Genomic DNA, 27,201 nt, shown 5'->3' with positions numbered 1-27,201 from the left:
ACCGCCAGGGCGTGTCCGGCCGGCTGACGAGGGCGAGGAAGTGGAGAGTGTGCAGGAACAGCCCGTACAGGAAACCCCTCCGCGCCGATTGGAATGGCACGGAGGGCATTTCCGAGAGGCGGCTCGGGTTGTGCGGGACCGGCTCCCGAGGAGGGTTTCGGGGCCTGGGTCCGATGAGCAGTTCCGGCCGAGCGGGGGTCGGCTCGGCCGGGATCGCTCCGCACTCCCGAGCCCCCTCGCGACCCGCAGTGAGGGGCGTCCCGGGGGTTTCGGCTACTCCTCCGCCCGCCGGACCGTCCCCGGAGTCGGCCGCCCGGACAGCCGAGGCGCTCTCCTCTGCCGGCGGGGGAGCGCCCTGACTGGAGGCGACCATGTTCCAGACTCGGAAAAGATCCCGGTAAAAGACAGGCAACTCCCTCAGAGAAGCGCGGCTAACGGACTCCACCGGGAGCTGCGTGTCGTCTTGAAGGCAGTGACACTGGCGGAAAAAATACGTCGCCAGCGCACACCATCTGGGAGGACGCTCGACGTACAGGTATCTCTGCAGGGTCCGAAGGCGGAGAGTCGCAGCCTGGGTGCGGACGCACACCAGCGACTGACCGCCCTCCTCGATCGGGAGACTCAGGACCGCGGCAGAGACCCAGTGTTTCCTCTTGCCCCAGAAGAAATCGACGAGTTTCTTCTGGATCTTGGTGGCAAATACAGGGGGCGGGGCCAAAGTGACCAACCGGTACCACAGCATGGAGGCCACCAGTTGGTTTATGACCAACGCTCGGCCCCTGTAGGAAAGCACTCGGAGCAGTCCTGTCCAGCGCCCCAGCCGAGCGGTGACTTTCGCCTCCAACTCCTGCCAGTTTGCCGGCCAGGCTTCCTCAGCGGGGCTAAGGTGGACTCCCAGATAGAGGAGGTGCGTGGTGCTCCACGCAAAAGGTGTCATCTCCTCCGGCAGGGAGTCCACCCGCCACTGACCAACCAGGAGTCCGGAACATTTCTCCCAATTGATCCTCGCGGAGGACGCGGCAGAAAAGGTCTGCTGGCAGTCGCGCATCCTCCGCAAGTCAACGGGATCTGTGATTGCGAGGAGCACGTCGTCGGCGTAAGCCGAGAGGACGACCCGCATGGCCGGCTCGCGCAGAGCCAATCCCGTCAACCTCCTGCGAAGCAGGCACAGGAAGGGCTCCACGCAGATGGTATACAATTGGCCGGACATGGGGCACCCCTGACGCACTCCTCTCCCAAATCGAAGGGGCGCCGTCAAGGACCCGTTAACTTTGACTAGACACTCTGCGGCGGCGTATAAAAAGTCGGACCCGGGCCACAAAATGCGGCCCGAGTCCGAAAGCGCGCAGAGTCCCGAAAAGGTAATCGTGATCCACCCTGTCGAACGCCTTCTCCTGATCGAGGGAGAGAAAGGCGACCGACTGACCAGCCCTCTGGGAAAGATGGATCAGGTCCCGGACCAGGTGGATGTTGTCCTGGATGGACCGGCCCGGGACCGTGTAGGACTGGTCGGGGTGGATCATGTGGGCCAGCACGGAGCCCAGGCGGGTAGACATAGCCCGGGCAAAGATCTTATAATCCGTGCTGAGGAGGGAGACCGGACGCCAGTTTTTAAGCAGGCGGAGATCGCCCCTCTTCGGCAGCAGGACGATGACCGCCCTGCGCCACGAGAGGGGCATCTCCCCGGTCGCCAGGCTTTCCCCCAGGACCCGCGCGTAATCGTCCCCCAGGACGTCCCAGAACGCCCTGAGGAACTCCACGGTCAACCCATCCAGCCCTGGGGATTTGCCCCTCGAGAGCTGGTGGAGGGCGCCAGTCAGCTCCGCCAACGTGAGCGGAGCCTCCAATCCTTTGGCGCCCTCCGGGCTGACCTGCGGCAGGTCCTCCCACAAAACTCTGCGCGCATCCTCGCTGGACGGATCCGGAGAGAACAACGCACTGTAATACGTCCGGACCAGGAGGCCCATTCTCTCCGGATCCGTGATGGAGGATCCGTCGTCGGCCAGCAGCTCGACGAGCTGCTTACGGACCCCCCGCCATTTTTCCAGCGAGTAGAAGAAGGGTGAGGCGCGGTCCAAATCTTCCAGGATCTGGATCCGCAACCTCACGTACGCGCCTCGGGACCCTATGAGCTGCAGGTTCCTCAGCGCGCCCTTCTTCTCTTTGTACGCCTGCCACAGGGCCGGGTCCGCGATGGCATGACCGAGGCGGGATTCCAAGTCGAGCACCTCCCTCTCAAGGCGCCCGACCTCGGCTTCCCGCCTCTTGGTCGACCCCTTCGCGTACTCCTGACAGAAGACGCGGATGTGAGTCTTGCCCACATCCCACCATAGCCTCAAGGAGGGGAAGCCCCCCTGCTTCCTTCTCCAGTCGGCCCAGAATCGACAGAACGAGTCCCGAAATCGCACGTCCTCCAGCAGCCGGTTGTTAAAGTGCCAGTACGCGGACCCCGCCCGCGTGCGGAGCGGAGTGAACTCCGCCCACACCAGGCGGTGGTCCGAGCACGGCACCAGCCGCATGGAGGCCGCCGAGACACGGGAGACGTACGCCTGCGAAATGTAGAGGCGGTCGATTCGCGACCCCCCTCCTCCAGACCTCCACGTGAAGGCGCTGGAGTCGGGATGGAGATTCCGCCAGACGTCCACCAAGTTAAGGGAGCTGATCAGTCCCCTCAACTTCTCCACCGACGCTTGGCCGCGCTGGGGACCGGAGCGATCCCCCACCTCGAGGGTGCAGTTAAAATCCCCCCCGAGGATGATGCACTCGCCGCTATCGATGGAGCTCAAGAGAGCGGACACTTCTTCAAAGAAGCGCGCTTGCAAAGCGCCGGGCCTGGGCGCGTACACGTTCACAAAGTGGAGCGGCACGCTACCCAGGCGAACGGCGAGGTGGAGCAAGCGGCCCGGCACTAGCTCCTTGACCCCCAAGATCTCCGGCTGAAAAGTCGGGGCCAACAAGATAGCCACCCCACTAGAAATAGGGGTGAGGTGACTCATGTAGACCCCACCCTGCCACTCCAGGAGCCAGGTGGCTTCGTCTCCCGGAACGGTGTGGGTTTCCTGCAGAAAGCTCACCGCGTATCTCCCTTCCCTAAGGACTGAGAGATTGTGAAATCTGCGGTGAGCCCCTCTGCTGCCGTTGATGTTGAGGCTGGCTATGGTTATCTTCATGTCAAAGGTACGTAAAACCCGTCACCAACAGCTCACTGTGAGGAGGGAGTGGAAGTGCACCTGGCCCTCCACTCCCCCAGCAACCCATTGAGGAACACATTAAAACGGCGCCTCTCAACCAGTTTCACGTCCGCGCGCTTGCCCGCTATCTTAAGGGCGGCACGGACGGACTGGATGATCAGCGCCAGATTCGACCAACGGTCGAGGGCCAGCTGAACTTTATTGCGGCAACCTCTGCAAGCCGCGAGGAAATCCCGGAGTTCCGCCGTGGGGATGAGAGGAGATTCGGTGGGAGGCACGAGGGACTCCACCACCTCACTGGCGATGGAATCAAGATCATCCTCCGTGCCCCGCACCGAATCCCCATCCTCCTCCGGATCGTCACCGCCAGCGGCCGACACATCCACCACACACTGTGGGGCGGACGTCCCGGCCGCGCCAGCTGGTCCCGCCTCCGTCACGATCCCACCCCCAGGATCGATGGCGGAGGAGTCCTCTCTGGGTTCTATTGTGAAACTGGAGCCTGTAGGCACCAGCGGTTCAGGACCCCCCTCCACCTCCATCCCCAGGCCAATGACTGGTCCAGGGGAGACAGAAGTTCCGGACTCCGGGAAACCAGCCGGAGCCGAGACTGGAGGCGGCGAGAGGAGGCCATCTCCCGCTCCGCCAGCACCCACAGGCCCAGCAGATGGGGCAGCATTCTCAGTTATAACTGGGTCGGGTGTCTCCTGGTTGGTGGTGGACTCCGGCTGGGAGGCCCGGCCCTCTGGGGCCTCGCCCTCCCCTTCATTCAGGACACCCGACCCAGTAGCAGTGGCGGAATGGGCGGTTTCCCCAGGCTCCCCCACCACAAGCAGGGCCCCACTTACTCCTTCAGGAGGGGCCTCACGTACCGGGGCCATCCCCTCCCCTCCATCCTGAGGAATAGGGAGCACCTGCCCGGACTTTGCAGCCTTGGTGGTGGCGGTAGGGGGCACCTGAGGACCAGAAACAGGAGGCAGCTCCCTTCCAACAGATGGGCCCTGCACCTCAGGGCCCTGTGTTATTTCTGTGGAGGGGTGCCTTCTCCTCTTTTTCGCACTTGGGCGCGGAGACTCAGAGACCTCCATGTCATCAGAGGCCTCCGCCTCCGCACCCTTTTTTCCTTTTTTCGTCACCCTGGGCCTGAGCCCAGCCCTGGGACAGGTGGATTCCATGGGAATGGGCTTTGGGCTGAGCTCAGGCTCGGGTTGAGTCAAAGTGTCCAGGGGACGCGCCTCACGATGTTTCTTTTTTCCCCGCGTCTTCCTTCCGCTCGGACGGACGCTCCCCTCCCCGCCAGAGGCTGTGAAAACCACAGCCTCCGGAACCGACTGAGCGGTGTCTGTTGGATGTGCGGGGGGAGTGGGAGGAGGTGCTGTGGAACCACTCTGGGCCGCCGAGGTGGAGCTGGCGGCCGGGAGGTTGGGGCAGTTCTTCCGAACATGCCCCACCCCCTTGCAGACGTGGCACTGCGCCCCGTCCGAGGTCCAAAAGACGCGGTAGGCCGTCCCCTGGAACTCCACATTAAATTGGCCCTCCATGTCCTCCTCCCGCGCCAGCTGCATAAATAACTGGCGGCGGAAGGAGTAGACATGTTGGAGGCTGTGCTCCCGAAGACCAAGCCGGACTGGGGTGATCCCCGACCTCACCTCCCCCAGATGGTGCAGGTGGGGGAGGAGGAGCTCACTGGGAATGAAGGGTGGGACGTTGGACAACATTATCCGATGCGCAGTGGCCCCCAGAGGGTCCACTGGCAGGAAGGTCCCCCCCACAGTGAGCCCTTTACTCAGGGCCAGGGACACCGCCCGCTCGGTCTTCAAAAAGAACACAGCCTTCCCATACATCTTTGAGGCCGCAACAATGGCCGAGGGGCCGACAACCACGGCCATTGCCTTAACGCAGGCCTCAATAGACATGATGGGGTGGGGATAGCTCTTCACCCCATGGCTGCATGTCAATAATTTAAAGGGTGACGGGGCCACGTGGGCAGCCACAGAAGCTGCAGCTGCGTAGGTAGTAGAGGGCCCCGCCACCGGTGATGAAGGGCTTGCCATGGGTCCAAGAGCTAAACCCACCCCAAATTGTGGACTTGCACACTAAATAACAGATTCACAGAAAGATTTGAAAAGACAAACAAACAAACAACAGGTTAGTGGAGAGGCTGAGGTAAGAGAGGAGAGGCAAAGGCAGGCTGGAAGGGATGACTTGCTTTCTGGAGGTGGTGCTCACAGTACACTTAAAACAAACAGTCTTTGAAGTTGGTCTTCCGGTCTTCTGGTTGGGGGAGTCGTCTTCACCTGGGTCAGCTGAAGCTGCCCAGGCACTATCTATCCCCTTCCGTCTGTTTAGCTGGGCAGCTTCAGCTGACCCAGGCTTGGCAATTGGGGTGGGGAGGGAGCTTCCCTGTGTGCTTTTGCAGCAGCACAGACTCCTGTTGAATTGGCAGCCCCACCCCTTGTTGTTCCAGCCACTTGTTCCTCCCCCAACAGTCCAAAGTAAATTACTGGTGTTCAGCACCCACCTCCAGACAAAGCCTTGTTTCCACAAAATGTCCCTTTCTTCTCTTTAATGGAGACTGTTGTTGGAGTTTTCCTCTGCTTGTCGGTAGCTACTCTCCCTTGCTCAGTGCAGCTCCTCTCTCCACCTCTGCAACCTCCAACTGCCACCAGCACTCTCAGCTGCACCTCGTTGAGGCTCTCAACACTCAGGCTCCCAAATCAGAGAGCAGCCAATCCCAGTGCTGTACCTGTCCTGGGAGTGTTTGATGGGGACAGTGTAGAGGGAGCTTTACACTGTATCTAACCCCGTGCTGTATCTGTCCTCGGAGTGTTTGATGGGGACAGTGTAGAGGGAGCTTTATTCTGTATCTAACCCCGTGCTGTACCTGTCCTGGGAGTGTTTGATGGAGACAGTGTAGAGGGAGCTTTACACTGTATCTAACCCCGTGCTGTATCTGTCCTCGGAGTGTTTGATGGGGACAGTGTAGAGGGAGCTTTATTCTGTATCTAACCCCGTGCTGTACCTGTCCTGGGAGTGTTTGATGGGGACAGTGGAGAGGGAGCTTTACTCTGTATCTAACCCCCGTGCTGTACCTGTCCTGGGAGTGTTTGATGGGGACAGTGTAGAGGGAACTTTACTCTGTATCTAACCTGTGCTGCAACTTTCCAGGGAGAGTTTGATGGGAGTTTGTCTGAGAATTAATGTTGGCCTTGCCAATGATGATGACAACCTGAGAATGAATAAAAACTATTGACAGCCTTTTGAAAGCCAAGATTGGTGTCACCTAATCACTTGTACCTGACTGACCTCATCTGCTGTGCTCCCCTTTACATCCTCAATGATTCCCATAGGCCTTCACCCTTCAACATGGTCCTTTGTAAATTTAAAAAGGAAAACCACCTCAATGTGTTTAGGGTGTTGATTGGGGTTAAGTTGTCTTTAGTTGTGGGCAAAAGAAATCAACTTCGTCACTCAATTATTCACTGTTGATAACATCTGGAACTGTTGCTCTGGGACTAAAACTGACTTGAGCCAAAAATATTTCTGTCTCCCTTATGTACGAGGATTAAATGAGGCTTCATTGAGCGCTGACAAATTGTGTCTCATTGTGAGTGGGCTTTCGGGGGTGGGGGGGGGGGAAGAAAGTGGATTAACAAGTCTGTTTGAATATTAACTTTTCTATTTTACTTGTCAGGAAATGAAGGAGTGGAATGTAGGTTGAGAGCAAAGCCTGACTGTTATTAGAAGCAATTGGCGTTCAAATGTAACCTTTCAGCATTTAAACCTAACCTTTTGACATTTGAATAGTTTTACAAGCATGAGGCATGTGGAAATGTATTAACTTGGCAATAAAAGAGTCCAACATTTTCTTACAATTACAAAAACTGCCATAAATCTTATAAGGAGTTTTCAGCTGAACTTGTTTGCCTATTTCCTTTTTTGCTTCTGCGGGTTTCTCCTTTTTCCTTACAGAAGCTCACCTGCACCTGCCATAAGATCCATGGACTCTGAAAAACCTCGCCCTCCCCTAGCGTCTATTCTTCGCGGGATTGCAAGATCAATACAGCCGTTCGGCTCATCTGAGATTGGTCATCCTGCAAAAATGTCTACCTCCTGCCCGTCACATCAGTGAACAGGTCTCTTGAACGGGTCTAAGCTTTACATAGAAGCGTAGAATGATACAGCACAGAAGGAGACCATCGGCCCATCTTGCCTGTGCTGGCTGTTTGAAATGAGCCATCCAAATAGTTCAACACATTTTTGGTTCAAGGGCTCACTATTCAGGAAACACCAGTTGGCTTTTACTTCCTTTTCAGACAACTAACCTGATAAGGCCAATTGTAGCTTCACTAAGCCCCACAAATATTTAACTCTGCACAGACCAGGGATAGAACCTGATGCCATCATTGAGTGTTTTTAACCCTTTCAGTGACTCCTTCACTGTGCCTGGGCAGGTTGTCAACTGTGGTTGGATGTATTCCTGGAGGTTTCATCACATGACTTCCCAAACCCTACTGCCCCTCCTCCATGCTCCCGCCATTGGTTGCTATGCAAGGCACATGGTCTTCCTTCGGCCAATTAGAAAGTGAACAGACTGTTCATTGATCGATTGGATGATTCTTGACTCCTAATCAAACAATCTATTTTCCCCTGTCTCCAATATTTATATATCTAAAATTTATTTTAATGCTCCTGTGATTTTTATCCCAGTGCCCTGGGGGCTTAATCCTCAATTCCTGGAGACTGGAGGCCACTCCTGGATGGTTGACATCCCAAGTGCCTGGGCAGGACCCCACCTGAACTCATCTGCTTCCAGGTCATTTACTGCAATCAGATGCTCTTCTTAGCCCAGATCCAGCTCCAAGCAGAGCCAGCACTGATAGGCAACTGTCCCTCCCAACCTGAGAGAGCAGTAAACAGAGGAGGATTGGCCATGCCATCACATCCCTCTGGTTGCTGCCCAAAACCAGTAGGTAGAAGGACTTTGGCGCATCTAAGTATTACGGAGGAAGACCTGGGCACAATTATTCTCTCCTCCCACCCAGAGAACGAAATGACTCGCATTTATATAGCGCCTTTCACGTCCTCAGGATGTCCCAAAGCACTTCACAGCCAATAAGTACTTTTGAAGTGTAGTCACTGTTGTAATGAAGGAAACATGGCAGCCAATGTCCACACAAACAACTTAGAATCATCGAAGAATCATAGAAAAGTTACGGCACAGAAGGAGGCCATTCATCCCATTGTGTCTGTGCCAGCTGAAAAAACTAGCCACCTAATCTAATCCCACCTTCCAGCACCTGGTCCGTAGCCTTGCAGGTTACAGCATTTCAGGTGCAGGTCCAAGTACCTTTTAAATGTGTTGAGGGTTTCTGCCTCCACCACCGATCCTGGCAGTGAATTCCTTCACCTCTGGGTGAAAACGTTTTTCCTCATGTTCCCTCTAAACCGTCTATCAATCACCTTAAATCTGTGCCCCCTGATAATTGATCTCTCTGCTAGGGGAAACTGGTCCTTCCTGTCTACTCTATCTAGGCCCCTCATAATTTTGTACACCTCAATTAAGTCACCCCTCAGCCTCCTTTGTTCTAAGGAAACCAACCCTAGCCGATCCAATCTTTCCTCATAGCTGCAACTTTCAAGCGCTGGCAACATTCTTGTAAATAATTTCAATAATAACCAGATAATCTGTTTTAGTGATATTGTCTGAGGGATAAATATTGCTCTTCATTAAAATAGTGACCATGGGATATTTTACATCCACGTGAGAGGGCAATTAAATTCAATTTAACATCTCATCCAAAAGGCAGCGCCTCTAACAGTGCAGCACGCCCTCAGTACTGCACTGGAGTGTCAGCTTTGACTTTGGGATTTGAACCTACAATCTTTTGCTACCAACTGAGACCTGGCTGCCGCCTTTGTAGTGTGGTCGCCTTCAGTATGTCAGCAAACGCTGCAGCCAATTTGTACACAGCAGGATCCCACAAACAGCAATGAGATGAGTAGCCAGATAAGGGTGAGATGTTACTGTGAATGGGTCGAGGTACATTGCATTGGCGGAAGGAAGTGGATGTGGTGAGGAAGTTGACCTCATGTGACACCCCAGTTCTGCCCTATGGGGCTCCACTTGAGGTGGCCATCAGGGAGGTTGGTGCAGTCAAGACCAGAGGCAGCTGGGAATGTGAGCCCTAGGATGGCTTTGATTTTTGCCAAAATTAAGCTGCAGGAGAATTCTGGGAGAATGGTAACCCTGATGGTGAACCAATAGTCGAGGGGAGTGGAAAGAGAGGAGAAACTAAAAGAAGCCAAAAAAACGTGGACACAAGAGTTGGAAATTAGTTAGTTTTCCTTTACCTTCTTCGCTTTTAATATCCTCCAGCACTGAGGTAGCGATGGCGTCTGTCTCAGCAAGGTCAGCAGGGTTGGCCGAGGTGCAAACCCAACGAAATGGCCCAAACCCCAGGGAGAAAATATCACTGTAGAGCAGAAACGGAACATTCGTTACATCATCAGCCTGTTCTGATGAGGGATCACAGACCTGAAACGTTAACTCTGTTTCTCACTCCACAGATGCTGCCAGACCTGCTGAGTATTTCCAGCACTTTCTGTTTTTATTTCAGATTTCCAACATCTGCAGTATTTTGCTTTAATCTTCGAGGACATTGGTGGGTTCTCAATTCAGTGTCAACTTGAAAGGTGCACGAGATCCAAGAGGGAACTTACGAACAGGAGGAGGCCATTCAGCTCCTTGAGCCTGTACGTCCATTCAATTGGATCATTGCTGTTCTGTACCACAACTCCATTTCCCAGTCTTTGCTCCATATCCCTTGATACCCTTACCCAACAAAAATCTATCCATCTCCGTCATGGAAGCTCCGATTGACTCCCAGCATCCACAGCTTTTTGGGGAAGAGTGTTCCAGATTTCCAGACTCCTCTTTGTGTGAAGAAATGCTTCCTGACATCACCCCTTCTGGCCTGGCTCGAATTTATAAGGGTCTTCCCCCTAGATTCTGGATTCCCTCTCCCAGAGGAAATAGTTTCTCTCTATCTACCCTATCAAATCCTTTAATCATCTTAAATTCCTCAAATAGATCACCACTTAATCTTCTATACTCCAGGGAATTCAAGCCTAGTCTATGCAACCAGTCCTCATAATTTAACCCTTTTAGTCCAGGTATTATTCTGGTGTATCTCTGATATATTTTGGTAACATTTGTGTAATCGCTTATCATAAATGCAAGGTTTTCCTTTCTGAGATGGTTGCGGTGTGAAATGGAAATATCAAACTAGTTCAGCAACCGAGGTCTCAAATCAATGGTTCGCCCTGGACCTATTCAGCATCTGGACAACCCACGATATGTCACCATCTCGGCAGTGTGGCCGCAGTTGGAAAACTAGTTTGCCTTGTAGTCTCGTCAACACAGAAAGCCAGAAATAAGCAGTCAAAGAAAAGGTTGCTAAAAAGGAAGACTTATCGGCAGCATTCCCGCCTCCCAGTGAGTGGAGACTAGAACTCTGGCTCAGAGTTTTGGGTTTGCATCCAGTGGGATTCTTGTCTCCGGTGGGTGGTCCCAACCCTCACCATATGGGTTTGGGAGCACGTAAAAACCCTCCCTTGAACTCCCTATGGACTGGTATAAAGATGGTCACTGCCATGGAAGGAGTGTTCACGTGGCAGCCTGTAAGAAAGATAGAAAATAGGAGCAGGAGTAAGACTCTTAATCGGCTGCAAATCCTTCCACGACTTCATACTGTTCTCTGAGGGAAGAGCGTGTAGATTCGAAAATAGTGATAATCCCATCTTGTCAGACTGTTAATCAGTTGTATTTCCCTCTGTCACATCATACTATTCTCCAAGGGAAGAAAATGAACATGCAAAAAGAACAATTAGTCACAAGCTTTCATAGAATCATAGAATGATATTGCATAGAAGAAGGCTATTCAGCCCATCATGGCTATGCTGGCTGGTTGGTAGAGCTAACCAATTCATCCCACTCCCTTGCTCTTTCTTTGCAGCCCTGTAATTTTTTTGCCCTTCAAGTATTTATCCAATTCCTATTGAATCTGCTTCCACCTCTCTTTCAGGCAGCGCATTCCAGATCACAACAACTCACTGTGTTAAAGAAAATGTTTCCTCATCTTGCCTCTGGTTCTTGTGCTATCACCTTAAATCTGTGTCCTCTGCTTCCTGACCTGCCTGCCACTGGAAAGTTTTTCTTTAAACCAAATCAAAGAATAGCAGATGGATTCTCAGGCAAACTGTGAAAAATTCTGTGCTATTCCAAGAGTGCGTGTATGTTTTGACATACTTAAAAAATTTGCGTCTTGGGCACAAGCCATCAGACTGAGGATCAAAAACCAGCCATTCTTCTCTTGTGCTGATTACATGCTGATCCACATGTGCCTATTAACAGGATCCAGAATAATCTGAATGGAACTTAAGAAATTCAAGAATGAGACAAAACAATTTGGCCCATCGAAGTTCAACTTTCGCAACCCCAACTCTTCCATTCGAGTGTCCAGCAGCACTTTAAACATCTTAATTCCTCTGTCTGGCTGATTATCTCAAACATTTATCACTCCATGAATAAAGAGGAATGTATTTTATCAAGTGTGATCATTGAGGTCCAGTTGTCCAGTTGCAGAGTTGAAAAGAAATCCCACAAATTTATTTTTATTTAGAGATACAGCACTGAAACAGGCCCTTCGGCCCACCAAGTCTGTGCCGACCATCAACCACCCATTTATACTAATCCCATACTCCTACCACCTCCCCACCTTCCCTCACCACCTCCCCACTTTCCCCCTCCCCCCACCACCCCCCTTCCCCCCACCACCACCCCACTCCCCCTCGCCCCCTCTCCCCCTCCCCTCCTCCCTGTTTCCACTGCCCTGTCAGGCAGTACATTCCAGATCACAACATCTCGCTGTGTAAAAAAATTCTCCTCATTTCCTCTGTAGCTCTTTTGCCAATTACTGTAAATCTGTGTCCTCTGGTTACTGACCCTCCTGCCACTGGAAACAGTTTCTCCTTATTTACTCCATCAAAACCCTCCATGATTTTAAACACCTCAATTAAATCTCTCCTTAACCTTCTCTGCTTGAAGGAGAAAAATCCCAGTGATTGGTATTTTGAAAAAACAAAGCTTCTACTCAGCTTAACCCCGTCACTTATTTCTCTGTAACTGGAGAGCTTTTTATCAAAAGACAGACTGAAAGAGAGAAAGAAAGAAACTGCTTGCATTTATATAGCACCTTGTCACATCCCAAGAATACCCCAAAGCACTTTACTGCCAATGAATTAGCTTTGAATTGCAGTTATCATTTTTATACAGTTGAAACAAACAGGCTTTAGTTGGTTAAAGCCCTGGATTGAACATAAAAACATAAGTAATAGGAGCAGGAGTCGACCATACACCCCCTTGAGCCTGCTCCGCCATTCAGTCCGATCATGACTGATCTTCTGGCTTAACTCCACTTTCCTGCCCACTCCCCATATCATACTTGACCTTGTCCTCATCAATCTGCCTGCTGCAGATGCATCTGTCCATGACAGTATTGGTAGGAGTGACTGCTGCACAGTCATTGTGGAGATGAAGTCCTGCCCACATTGAGGATACTTTCCATCGTGTTGTGTGGTACTACCACCATGCTAAATGGGATAGATCTCGAACAGGTCTAGCAATGCAAAACTGTGCATCCATGAGGCGCTGTGGGCCATCAGCAGCAGCCGAATTGTACTCAACCACAATCTGTAACCTCATGGCTTGGCATATCCCCCACTCTACCGTTACCATCAAGCCAGGAGACCAATCCTTCAACGAAAAGTGCAGGAGCAGCATCAGGCATGCCTCAAAATGAGGTGTCAACCTGGTGAAGCTACAACACAGGACTACATGTGTGCAAAACTGCGTAAGCAGCATGCAATAGACAGAGCTAAGTGATCCCATAACCAACGGATCAGATCTAAGCTCTGCAGCCCTGCCACATCCAACCATGAATGGTGGTGGACAATTAAACAACTAACTGAAGGAGGTGGCTCCACAAATATCCCCATTCTCAATGATGGAGGAGCCCAGCACATCAGTGCGAAACATAAGACAGAAGCATTTGCAACAATCTTCAGCCAGAAGTGCTGAGTTGATGATCCATCTCGGCCTCTTCCTGAAGTCCCCAGCATCACAGATGCCAGACTTCAGCCAATTTGATTCACTCGGCGTGATATCAAGAAATGATGAAGGCACTGGATACTGCAAAGGCTATAGGTCCTGACAATATTCCGGCAATAGTACTGAAAACCTGTGCTCCAGAACTTGCCGCGCCCCTAGCCAAGCTGTTCCAGTACAGCTGCAACACGGGCATCTACCCGGCAATGTAACAAAAAACAGAACAAGTCCAACCCAGCTAATTACCGCCACATCAGTCTACTCGATTATCAGTAAAGTGATGGAAGGTGGCACTGACAGTGCTATCAAGTGGCACTTGCTTAGCAATAACCTGCTCACTGACACTCAGTTTGGGGTCTGCCAGGGCCACTCAGCTCCTGACCTCATTACAGCCTTGGTTCAAACATGGACAAAAGAGCTGAACTCAAGAGGTGAGGTGAGAGTGACTGCCCTTGACATCAAGGCAGCATTTGACCGAGTATGGCATCAAGGAGCCCTAGCAAAACTGGAGTCAATGGGAATTGGGGGAAAACTCTCTGCTGGTTGAAGTAATACCTAGTGCAAAGGAAGATGGTTGTGGTTGTTGGAGGGCAATCATCTGAGCTCCAGGACATCACTGCAGGAGTTCCTCAGGGTAGTGTCCTAGGCCCAACCATCTTCAGCTACTTCATCAATGACCTTCCTTCAGTCATTAGGTCAGAAGTGGGGATGTTCGCTAATGATTGCACAATGTTCAGCACCATTCGCCACTCCTCAGATACTGAAGCAGTCCGTGTAGAAATGCAGCAAGACCTGGACAATATCCAGGCTTGAGCTGATAAGTGGCAAGTAACATTCATGCCACCCAAGTGCCAGGCAATGACTATCTCCAACAAGAGAGAATCTAACCATCTCCCCTTGACATTCAATGGCATTACCATCGCTGAATCCCCCAATATCAACATCCTAGGGGCTACCATTGACCAGAAACTGAACTGGAGTAGCCATATAAATACCGTGGCTACAAGAGCAGGTCAGAGGCTAGGAATCCTGCGGCGAGTAACTCACCTCCTGACCCCCCCAAAGCCTGTCCACCATCTACAAGGTACAAATCAGGAGTGTGATGGAATACTCTCCACTTGCCTGGATGGGTGCAGTTCCAACAGCACTCAAGAAGCTCGACACCATCTAGGACAAAGCAGCCCACTTGATTGGCACCCCATCCATAAACATTCACTCCCTCCACCACTGGCAGACAGTGGCAGCAGTGTGTACCATCTACAAGATGCATTGCAGCAATGCACCAAGGCTCCTTAGACAGCACCTTCCAAACCCACGACCTCTACCAACTAGAAGGACAAGGGCAGCAAATACATGGAAACACCACCACCTGCAAATTCCCCTCCAAGTCGCTCACCATTCTGACTTGGAACTATATCACTGTTCCTTCACTGTCGCTGGGTCAAAATCCTGGAACTCCCTTCCTAACAGCACTGTGGGTGTACCTACCCCAAATGGACTGCAGCGGTTCAAGAAGGCAGCTCACCACCACTTTCTCATGGGCAATTAGGGATGGGTAATAAATGCTGGCCTGGCCAGCAACACCCACATCCAATGAATGAATTTAAAAAAATTCCCTGAGAGATCAAAAATCAAAAGCCTTGAATACACACAATGATAAAGCATTCACAAGCCTCTGTGGTAGAGAATTCCAAAGAATCAAAACCCTCTGAGTGAAGTAATTTCTCCTCATCTCAGTCCTAAATGATCGACCTGTTATCCTGAGGCTATGTCCCCATGTTCTAGATTCCCTAGCCAGGGGAAACAACTTCTCAGAGTGTAACCTGTCCAGCCCCTTCAGTATCTTGCATGTTTCAATGAGATCACCTCTCATTCTTCTAAACTGTGGAGAGTTTCGGCCCGATTTCCCATCAAATTCACTGTGCACAAGACAATCCTGAACCCCTACACACAGACCCTGAAAAATCTTCACTTTCATTTCTCTCATTATTGTTTCATTCTCACTCTCTTCATTTCCCACATTACAACAGTCACGAATACTTCAAAAGTATCTCACTGGCCATAAAGCACTTTGGGACATTCTGAGGTGGTGATAGGTGCTATATAAATGCAAGTCCTTTCTTTACTCTTTGTAGGAAGTGTTAAAATGTACACAACTATCAATAAGCATGATTTTAAGATTTAAAAAAAAATTTAGGCAACTAAATCCTTGGCAATTCTTCACTCCCTTCAACATTCCAGTGATGATTAGATTAGAGATACAGCACTGAAACAGGCCCTTCGGCCCACCGAGTCTGTGCCGAACATCAACCACCCATTTATACTAATCCTACACTAATCCCATATTCCCAACAAACATCCCCACCTGTCCCTATATTTCCCTACCACCGACCTATACTGGTGACAATTTATAATGGCCAATTTACCTGTCAACCTGCAAGTCTTTTGGCTTGTGGGAGGAAACCGGAGCACCCGGAGAAAACCCACGCAGACACAGGGAGAACTTACAAACTCCACACAGGCAGTACCCAGAATCGAACCCGGGTCCCTGGAGCTGTGAGGCTGCGGTGCTAACCAGTGCGCCACCGTGCCGCCCTTATCGTGTGTCTGGGCACATATATCTCAGATGATCATTTGGTGGACTGAAGTCCACAGATAAACAGCCAATCTCTGACTCTATGGGACTGAGACGTTTTTTAAGATGTTGACCTACCAATTATTCACACTTGTTCCTCCCAAACACTCAATTTTCCATTCTATTCACTCTTCCCCCACCTTTCATTCTCACTGTCTCTAACTCCCTCATTCTTCCTTAGAACCTCGAAACTCTCAAAGTCATCCCCTGCCTCAGTCTTCCTATAATCAAGAAGAGTTTGAAACCCAAGATTGGAATCATTAAATTGTTATATCCCAACTTGTTCAGTCCTTGCTGCCATATATTTCAGTTTCAAATGCCGTGATACTGTGAGACCTGAATGTCACCTGCACTTTTTGATAAGGAGAATTGCAGTAAATTCAAATCAATTCGTAAATGGTTAATTCCCATTAACTGGAGAGTTCAAGTTATTGTCCTTTCATTTATTAAGAGGAGATTTCTTAATGCTGGGGAATGGAACACGATCAGACCCAGTGACAGCATCAAACACTCCCAGGACAGGTACAGCACGGGGTGAGATACAGAGTAAAGCTCCTGATAACAGTAAAAGTGACCATGAAGATGTTGGATTGTTGTAAAAACCCAACTGGTTCACTAATGTCCCAATAGGGAAGGAAACCTGCCATTCCTGTATGCATTTATATGTGACTCCAGTCCCACACCAACTTGGTGAACTCTGAAATGACATTGGTAGTGACCAAGCAAAGCCATTCAGTTTACCAAACCGCTGCCAGCGGTTCAAGAACAAGGTCCATAGAACCTTCTCGGGGCACCTAGGGATGGGCAATAAATGCCGGTTTTGCCAGTGATGTCCATGTCCCGAGAATTAATTATAAAAAATCAGGATGGCAGATGTTAGCAGTTGCACTGGGAGTGCACAATAATAACATCCAACCTTACTTCATTTGTAATGTCAGCCCTGGCTCAGTGTGTAGCACTCTAGAGGGAGTGCTGCACTGTCGGAGGGTCAGTACTGAGGGAGTGCTGCACTGTCGGAGGGTCAGTACTGAGGGAGTGCTGCACTGACGGAGGATCAGTACTGAGAGAGTGCTGCACTGTCGGAGGGTCAGTACTGAGGGAGTTCTGCACTGTCGGAGGGTCAGTACTGAGGGAGTGCTGCACTGTCGGAGGGTCAGTACTGAGGGAGTGCTGCACTGTCGGAGGGTCAGTACTGAGGGAGTGCTGCACTGTCGGAGGGTCAGTACTGAGGGAGTGCTGCACTGTCGGAGGGTCAGTACTGAGGGAGTGCTGCACTGTCGGAGGGTCAGTACCAATGGAGTGCTGCACTGTCAGAAGTGTCTTTTTTCAGATGAGACGTTATAACTGAGGCCCCATCTGCCCTCTCAGCTGGACATAAAATATCCCACAACCACTATTTTGGAGAAGAGCAATGGAGCTATGTCTGATGTCCTGGTGCCAATATTTATCCCTCAACCAACATCACTCAAACAGATTATCTGTCATTAGTGAATTGCTGTTTGTGGGATCTTGCTGTGCACAAATTGGCTGTCGCATTTCATACATTACGACAGTGACTACACTTCGGAAGTACTTCATTGGCTGTAAAGTATTTTGGGCCATTCTGAGGACATGCACTCTCTCTATGGCTTTTTCTCCCTACTCACCCCATAATATGCTGGACATATGAGGGGTACTTGAATTCCATCTTCCCACCTCCAGCTTTCTCCACATCAGCACCTGGAAGGCAATTAAAAGGAAAAAACAGTTCTGAGTTTTACATTCAAAGATTGGCTGAGGTGAGAGGTGTCAGTGTTGGATATCAAAAACATTCCAATTCAGGTACCCAATGTCAGCATCAAACACTCCCAGGACAGGTACAGTACAGGGGGTTAGATACAGAGTAAAGCTTCCTCTACACTGTCCCCAAACACTCCCAGGACAGGTACAGTACAGGGGGTTAGATACAGAGTAAAGCTTCCTCTACAGTGTCCCCAAACACTCCCAGGACAGGTACAGTACAGGGGGTTAGATACAGAGTAAAGCTTCCTCTACACTGTCCCCAAACACTCCCAGGACAGGTACAGTACAGGGGGTTAGATACAGAGTAAAGCTTCCTCTACACTGTCCCCAAACACTCCCAGGACAGGTACAGTACAGGGGGTTAGATACAGAGTAAAGCTTCCTCTACACTGTCCCCAAACACTCCCAGGACAGGTACAGTACAGGGGGTTAGATACAGAGTAAAGCTTCCTCTACACTGTCCCCAAACACTCCCAGGACAGGTACAGTACAGGGGGTTAGATACAGAGTAAAGCTTCCTCTACACTGTCCCCAAACACTCCCAGGACAGGTACAGTACAGGGGGTTAGATACAGAGTAAAGCTTCCTCTACACTGTCCCCAAACACTCCCAGGACAGGTACAGTACAGGGGGTTAGATACAGAGTAAAGCTCCCTCTACAGTGTCTAAGAGTTGGGGTTACTGAATGGCTTCTGCAGAATGTTACAAAGCCAGCAGGATGAAAGGAGCAGAAATGGAAATTGGAGGAACTGTTTAATAAAACAGCTTTAAATTGTCTGTTGTGGCACACACACATGTATTACATTTCCCACAAGACACAACAGAATCACATCCATTTTTACTCAAGCCAGGGCAGTGTGCCATTTTCAAAGTAGTGATAGATCTCAATCTCATCGTTGACTGTAAGATTTGGAGAAGTGTGCAAAGTAAGTCTGGATCACTCACCCCCTCACAGAACAGAGGGACTAACTCTGTGAACCGAACCCCTCACACACAAAACTCTGAGAGCAGTCTGCAGTGGGTGGTTTTGTTGAATCGACAGTAGTGGGTCTGATCATTCGCTGTTTGGGGCAGATGTGTAGCCGGGACACTGGCATTATTAAAAAAATAACTTGCATTTATATGGCGCCTTTCATGACATCAGATTGTAATGTAGAAAGGAGATTGGGGACTTACAGAGGGAGTCTCAGAGCATGCGGGTGAGAAAACTGAATGGTGCACAATGGGTGACCCCAGGATATTCCCTCACAATCAGTCGAGGCACCGGAGCCAGACGACTTCAATTTAAGTTAATGAAAAAAAAATCTAAAACAGACTCAGAAGGAATTTTTTTATCAAAGAGCGATAAATGTTTTGAATAATCTGCCAGGCACGGACAGACAGTCAATGTCGATTAATGATGTTCTTGGATGTTGGGCTGTGCGATTTAGGGTATGAAAGGACCAAGTTCAAAAGGGCTAATGCTCTTTTCTCATCCTCAATTCTTATTCAAGTTCTTGACCGGTACAGTAATAAAATAAAGAACTTATAAAAAATTAAAAGGCTAGTTATAAATTACTCACCCCACTGGACACCAAATTCCCATAAGGTGGCTCCTGGTTTCATTTCACTAACCTGCTCTTTGAGCTTCGAGTAGGAAAGCATTCCCATAATCCCAGAAAAACATCCCCTTCTCCGACAGCTTGTTGATGGCCTTCACTTGTCGCCTCAGGCTATGATAAAGGACAGGAGAATGTCAAAAAAATAAATCCTGCACAGCGAGCCCCATCTCCCTACCCCGCACCCCCCATCCGAGAGTCACCTTCATCAACAGCAAAGGAAGCAAGCGGTGAGTAGCCCACCTCCTGACTCCCCAAAGCCCGTCCAACATCTACAAGGCACTAGTCGGGAGTCTGAATGGGTGCAACTCCAACAACACTCAAGAAACTCAACACATCCAGGACAAAGCAGCCCACTTAATTGGCATCCCACCCACCACCTTAAACATTCACTCCTTCCACCACCAAAGCACAGTGGCAGCAGTGTGTGCCATCTACAAGATGCACTGCAGCAACTCACCAAGGCTCCTTCGACAGCACCTTCCAAACCCTCGACCTCTACCACCTAGAAGGACAAGAGCAACAAATACATGGGAACACCACCACCTGCAAGTTCCCCTCCAAGTCACACACCATCCTGACTTGGAACTATATCACTGTTCCTTCACTGTTGCTGGGTCAAAATCCTGGAACTCCCTCCCTAACAGCACTGTGGGTGTACTTACACCCTAAGGACTGCAGCAGTTCAAGAAGGCAGCTCACCACCACCTTCTCAAGGGCAATTCAGGATGGGCAATAAATGCAGGCCTGGCCAGCGATGCTCACATCCCCAGAACGAATAGAAAAAAAGCTGGGGAAAAGACCACTTGTCCCATCACTCTGATGTCAACTGCAGCCCATGTACACTCTCCCCTATCATGGACTCTACCTACCCATTTAATCTCCTCCCAAGAAAGATTCTGAGGAGGTGCCCACTCCTCTTGACTTCTCCCCTAGATGATGGGCTAGATTACAGTGCACATTGTATCATGCTATTCCTACCTTTCCTGTACAAGTTTGTGGAATCTTTTTGGGTCAGAGTGCATCATCTGATTTGCTGTCTCGAAAGTGAGCTGTGCTGGGTAGTACCCTCCACTGAATGGGTTATGGCAGGAGGTCTGATCTGAGCCCAGGTCCACCAATAGTTCTCCAGTCCGCTCGTACTCTTGTACCAGTCTTTCCCTGCAGGTAGAAGATAGTTCTACATTATAGATGCCATCTGCTCTTCCATTGCATCTCCCAAGTGCCATGGATCTCTTGGCCAATGGCCCTCAGGTTTGGGAGAGCCCGCCTCTTATCTATATGCTCCTGTTTCTCCCCACACTCACCCCCGCCACCAAGCTGAACCCTTCACCCAGCAACTCCCTAACTCGCTGATACCTGGCACTACCTGTCAATGAACACTTGGCTCCAAACTTTGGCTCCAGCCATGTAACTTCAACCAGATTCCCACCTGGTCCCCACCTTGTAGAATCAATGTCCAGTTATTGAATTCAATCCCATCTACCCTCTTCAAGATAAAGTCAATGTTTACATTTTTAACTTGTTTACTGAGCTGGTAGGGTTAGCAAAAATGTCTCACCCAGAGAGAAGGCAACCAATCAAGGACATGTTAATTAAGGGGTAGGTTATAATAGATACATTGACCTTGAATCTCAGCCCCAGCCCCATCCCCACGATAAGCAGGAGAGGGTCCAGTGGGAGTTATATATCAGGATTGAGCAACCGAACCCTATTCACTTCCATTTAAATTCAATCTAATCTCCCTCTTCACAATAAAGTCAATGCACAGATAGTGACTGGCTTGTTGCATCTGTCATTGTCTGACATTCACTATATAATATTACTATAGAGATACATTGAAGTTACAACATAGACACCCCATGGAGCGGTTCAAGAAGGCAGCTCACTGCCACCTTCTAAAGGGCAGTTAGGGATGGGCAATAAATGCTGGCCTAGCCAGCGACGCCCACATCCCACAAGCGAATAAAAAAAAACTTTCAGAATTTTAAACACTTCTATCTTGTTGCCCTGTGATCTGGGTTGTTCTAACAAAAATAGACACAATTTTCAAGTCTTTCTTCATATTTATATTTCATCATACCAGGCAGCATCCAAGCGAATCTATGCTGTTCCCTGTCTGAAGCCTGAATATCTTCTTATATTGCTGTTGCCAAGTCAGTTATTGTGGCTCTGTGTTTGCCGGTTGCTGTGTTCTTTCAATTTGTATCTCATAACCCCGGATGGTTAAATAGACTTGCATTTCTATGGCACCTTTCACTATCTCAGGAAGTCCCAAAAAATTTAGCAGCCAATTAAGTACTTTTGAAGTGCATTTACTTTTGCAATGCAGGGAAATGTGGGAGCCAATTTACGCACAGCAAGCTCCCACAAACATCAATGTGATAATGACCCAGATCATCTGTTTTTTAGTAATAAAAGCAAAATACTGCGGATGCTGGAAATCTGAAACAAAAACAAGAAATGCTGGATTCACTCAGCAGGTCTGGCAGCATCTGTGGAAAGAGAAGCAGAGTTAACGTTTCGGGTCAGTGACCCTTCTTCGGAACTCAGTTCCGAAGAAGGGTCACTGACCCGAAACGTTAACTCTGCTTCTCTTTCCACAGATGCTGCCAGACCTGCTGAGTGAATCCAGCATTTCTTGTTTTTGTTTTTTAGTAATGTTAGCCCCGGACACAGGGGAAAACTCCCCTCCTCACAGGAGTGTGCGGGAGATTAATCTTTAATTCTGGGAGACACCAGGCAATCCAGGAGGGTTGGCAATCATTATACTTGACATCAACTGCTCTGAGATGCTTCGCTGAAAGTTGTTGCTGCTTTGAAAGGAGTTAACAGGGAAAATAATGCTGGTAAAAAGGCGAGATCGTTGACTTTAGTACAAAAGTAAGGAAGTTATGCTAAACTTTTATAAATCAATTAGTTAGAAAGCAAACAGCATAAATTCACTGTACACAACCCCGAATCGAACACCAGAAACTTTCAAAGTATTCAGCATCTAATCTCCGTCACCTACCAAAGGTCCACCACGTTACCATGGTAACCAAGGCTGAGGGATGTTTTCTTTTGTCGAGCCTCCCTGAAATTCAGCAAAAGAACAGAGTTTAGTTCCATCAGGTTCAAGTGTTTGCATTTTTAACATGTTTACTGAGCTGGTGAGGTTAGCAAAAACTTGGCACTCAGAGGGAGAGAAGGCAACCAATCATGGATTTATAAATTACCACCTCTCAAACATCTCCGATTTTAATTGTTTCACGATTGGCGGCCATGTCTTCAGCTCCCTGGACCTTAAGCTCTGGAATTCCTACCCTAAACCTCTCCACCCCTTTTTCCTGTTTTATCAGTACGTTAAGAGCAAGGGGATAACTAAGGAAAGGATAGGGCCCATCTGACATGTGCAACGGAACTGGTGCATGGATGCAGAAGATCTGGGCAGGGTTTATTTTTATTTATTTATTTATTCTTCGTGAATTTTTTGTCTCTGTCTTCACAAAGGAGAGGGATGATGCAGACATTGTAGTAAAAGAGGAGGAGTGTGAAATATTAGATACAATAAGCATAATGAGAGAGGAAGTACTAGAGGGTCTGACAGCCTTGAAAGTGGATAAATCGCCAGGGCCAGATGGATTGCATTCCAGGTTGTTAAAGGAAGCCATGGGGGAAATAACGGATGCGCTGAGGATCATCTTCAAATCCTCACTAGATACAGGCGAGGTACCAGAGGATTGGAGGTCTATGAACATGGTACCACTGTTTAAAAAGGGTGCAAGGAATAGACCAAATAATTATAGGCTGGTCAGTCTGACCTCGGTGATGGGTAAATTATTAGAATCAATTCTGAGAGACAGGATAAACTGCCACTTAGAAAGGCACAGATTAATCAGGGATAGTCAGCATGGATTTGTTAAGGGAAGGTCATGTCTTACTAACTGCATTGAGTTTTTTGAGGAAGTAACAAGGATTGTGAAAGTAGTGCAGTGTATGTGGTCTACATAGATTTTAGTAAGGCATTTGACAAGGTCCCACATGGCAGACTGGTCAGTAAAATAAAAGCCCATGGGATACAGGGCAATGTGGCAGGTTGGATCCAGAATTGGCTCAGGGCCAGGACATAAAGGGTAGTAGTCGACAGATGTTTTTGCAAATGGAAAACTGTTTCCAATGGCATTCCACAGGGCTCAGTGTTGGGTCCCTTGCTGTTTGTGGTATATATTAATGATTTGGACTTAAATGTGGGAGGCATAATTGGGAAATTTGCAGATGACACAAAAATTGGCTGTGTAGTTGATAGTGAAGAGGATAGCCGTAGACTCCAGAATGATATCAATGGTTTGGTTGAGTGGGCGGAAAAGTGGCAAATAGAATTCAATCTGGTGAAGTGTGAGGTAATGCATTTGGGGAGGGCAAACAAAGCAAGGGAATCCACGATAAACGGGAGGATATTGAGAGGGCTAGAGGAAATCAGAGACCTTGGAGTGCATGTCCACAGGTCCCTGAAGGTGGCAGGACAGGTAGATAGAGTGGTGAAGAAAGAATATGGAATAATTTCCTTTATTGGCCGAGGTAAAGAATACAAAAGCAGGGATGCAATGCTGGAACTGTATAAAACACTGGTTAGGCCACAGCTGGAGTATTGTGTACAGTTCTGGTCACCACATTACAGGAAGGACATAATTGCTCTGGAGAGAGTACAGAGGAGATTTACAAGAATGTTGCCAGGGCTTGAAAGTTGTAGCTATGAGGAAAGGTTGGATAGGTTAGGGTTGTTTTCCTTAGAACAGAGGAGGCTGAGGGGTGACTTAATTGATGTGTACAAAATTAGAAGGGATGTAGATTAATGGACAGGAAGGACCTGTTTCCCCTAGCGGAGAGGTCAATTACCAGGGGGCACATATTTAAGGTGATTGGTAGAAGGATTAGAGGGGACATGAGGAAAACCTTTTTCAGCCAGAGGGTGGTGGGTGTCTGGAGTTCACTGCCAGGATCGGCAGTAGAGGCAGAAACCCTCAACTCATTTAAAAGGTACCTGGACCGGCACCTGAAGAGCTGGAACCTGCAAGGCTACGAACCAGGTGCTGGAAGGTGGGATTAAATTGGGCAGCTAGTTATCTCAGCCAGTACAGACATGATGGGCTGAATGGCCTCCTTCTGTGCCATAACGTTCTATGGTTTCCTCCTTTAAGACCTTCCTTAAAACCTACCTCTTTGACCAAGCTTTTGGTCATCCGTCCTAACATCTCCTTGCACTAAAAACAAAAATTGCTGGAAATACTCAGCAGGTCTGGCAGCATCTGTGGAGAGGGAAACAGAGTTAACGTTTCAGGTCTGTGACCTTTCATCAGAACTGATATCTCCTTATCTGTCTTGGTGTCAAAGGCATGACTGCCAATGATGGAGCGATTAAAATTGAGGATGCGCAAGAGGCCAGAATTGGAGGAGCGCAGAGATCTTGTCAGTTGTACGGCTGGAGGAGGTTACAGAGAAAGGGAGGCGCAAGGCTATTGAGGGATTTGAACACGAGGATGAAAATTTTAAAATGGAGGCGCTGCAGGATCGGGCGCCAATGTAGTTTAGTAAGCACCGGAACTTGGTATAAGTTAGGATCCGGGCAGTAGAGTTTGGATGAGCTGAAGTCAATGGAGGGTGGAAGCTAGGAGGCCAGTCAGGACAACATTGGAATAGAGGGAACTGTAACAGATAGAGAGAGAGGCTCGGGGTGGGCGGTAAAATTGGTTTCTGTAGCTAGTTGTCTGTTGATTTACACTGGAGCTGATTATCTTCTCCAGTGAAGACCCTGGCAGTGATTAATTTGACCTTCAGAGAGCAGCCAAAACAGAAAAGGAGCAAAGCTCACGAGACACAAGCGAATGAAACAAAGAAGGATGAGAAAAGGAAAGAAGGAGATTGAGAGACAGATGGATAGAAAGAGACAGAGAGAGAAAGAAAAAAACAGAGAGGTCGAGGGATAAAAGAGAGGTACAAGTTCACTTTATTTTCTAAGCCAGCTTGAAATGGAGACGAGAAGCCTCACACTGCGGACTCTACTTTGTGCGACTGGAAATAATTAATGCAAGGAGGAACTTAAGGGATTCCTTTCACAACCAACACGCAACGGCAAGCTGAGATTTCACAAAAACATTCCATCTGTCTGATCCGCTTTTCCTTCACATCCAACATAAAAGGAGGTTTTCCATCCACTGCATCTATTCCAGATGTTCCATGGGCACTGCGACAGTCCGAGGCTGGGTGCTGGAATCTGGTTACCCCAGAAGATGCTGATACAGCTTTTGATCAGAACCAGTTGCACATCTGGAGTGCCAGGGTGCACACGACAGAATCGGGGCATTCAAACTAGGGCGAGAAATTCAGCTGCTGTCAGATGTCTTACTCCTTCCCTTCTATCACATTAACGGAAGCACAGGTAGAAAGAAAGAAAGAACTTGCGTTTATATAGCACCTTCCATGACCACGGAGAGTTGAAGAAATTCAGAAACAAAAATGACATTGTCAGGTGATGTCAAGCTTGGGTTTTGAAGGGTGCGGGTTGTATGAGGAAGGGGAGGAAGGAGGGAGGTGATCTTCCAGTCTGAGCTTGTGGAAAGTAGTGAGTTAGAGTGGGAGATGATAAGATAATGACAGTTGAGGAAGGCCATTTAATAGAATCGTAGAATGATACAGGACAGGATGAGGCCATTCAGCCCATCGAGCCTCCGTCAGCTCTTTGAAAGAGCTATCCAATTAGTCCCACTCCCCTGCTCTTTCCCCAAAGCCCTAAAAATGTATTATTTTCAATTTCTGTGTAAAAGTTACTATTGAATCTGCTTCCACCGCCCTTTCAGGCAGCGCGTTCCAGATCACAACAACTCTGTGTAAAAAAAAATCTCTTTATCTCCCCTCCAGTTCTTTTGGCAATGATCTCAAATTTGTTTCCCTCTGGGTACCGACCCTCCTGCCACTGGAGGGGTAGATGGGGTTGGGGCTATGGGGAGAAGGTGGGTAAATGGGGTTGGGGATATGGGGAGAAGGTGGGTAGATGAGGTTGGGGATATGGGGAGAAGGTGGGTAAATGGGGTTGGGGATATGGGGAGAAGGTGGGTAGATGGGGTTGGGGATATGGGGAGAAGGTGGGTGGATGAGGTTGGGGATATGGGGAGAAGGTGGGTGGATGAGGTTGGGGATATGGAGAGAAGGTGGGTAGATGGGATTGGCGATATGGGGAGAAGGTGGGTAGATGGGGTTGGGGATATGGGGAGAAGGTGGATAGATGGGGTTGGGGATATGGGGAGAAGGTGGGTAGATGGGGTTGGGGATATGGGGAGAAGGTGGGTAGATGGGGTTGGGGATATGGGGAGAAGGTGGGTAGATGGGATTGGGGATATGGGGAGAAGGTGGGTAGATGGGGCTGGGGATATGGGGAGAAGGTGGGTAGATGAGGTTGGGGATATGGGGAGAAGGTGGGTAGATGAGTTTGGGGATATGGGGAGAAGGTGGGTAGATGGGGTTGGGGATATGGGGAGAAGGTGGGTAGATGGGGTTGGGGATATGGGGAGAAGGTGGGTAGATGGGGTTGGGGATATGGGGAGAAGGTGGGTAGATGGGGTTGGGGATATGGGGAGAAGGTGGGTAGATGAGTTTGGGGATATGGGGAGAAGGTGGGTAGATGGGGTTGGGGATATGGGGAGAAGGTGGGTAGATGGGGTTGGGGATATGGGGAGAAGGTGGGTAGATGAGGTTGGGGATATGGGGAGAAGGTGGGTAGATGAGGTTGGGGATATGGGGAGAAGGTGGGTAGATGGGGTTGGGGATATGGGGAGAAGGTGGTTAGATGGG

At 49.3% G+C, this 27,201-nt stretch overlaps 1 protein-coding gene across 2 annotated transcripts in view; it reads right to left on the bottom strand.

The window, feature by feature from the left end:
- Window positions 1-27,201, bottom strand: part of uroc1 (urocanate hydratase 1) — a 117,126-nt gene that overhangs the window by 40,110 nt on the left and 49,815 nt on the right. For both annotated transcript variants that reach the window (XM_068052194.1, XM_068052193.1), the window contains exons 10-14: window positions 22,388-22,450; window positions 20,356-20,535; window positions 19,391-19,488; window positions 17,641-17,713; window positions 9,546-9,667 (exon numbers count right to left, since the gene is read on the bottom strand). In XM_068052194.1, coding sequence (XP_067908295.1) covers window positions 9,546-9,667; window positions 17,641-17,713; window positions 19,391-19,488; window positions 20,356-20,535; window positions 22,388-22,450 — 536 coding nt within the window. The remainder of the gene's footprint in view (window positions 1-9,545; window positions 9,668-17,640; window positions 17,714-19,390; window positions 19,489-20,355; window positions 20,536-22,387; window positions 22,451-27,201) is intronic.

Source organism: Heterodontus francisci, chromosome 19, assembly GCF_036365525.1.
Source record: "Heterodontus francisci isolate sHetFra1 chromosome 19, sHetFra1.hap1, whole genome shotgun sequence".
Taxonomy (NCBI): Eukaryota; Metazoa; Chordata; class Chondrichthyes; order Heterodontiformes; family Heterodontidae; genus Heterodontus; species Heterodontus francisci.
Note: the sequence above shows the minus strand (reverse complement) of the source record. Positions and strands in the feature narration are given on the sequence as shown.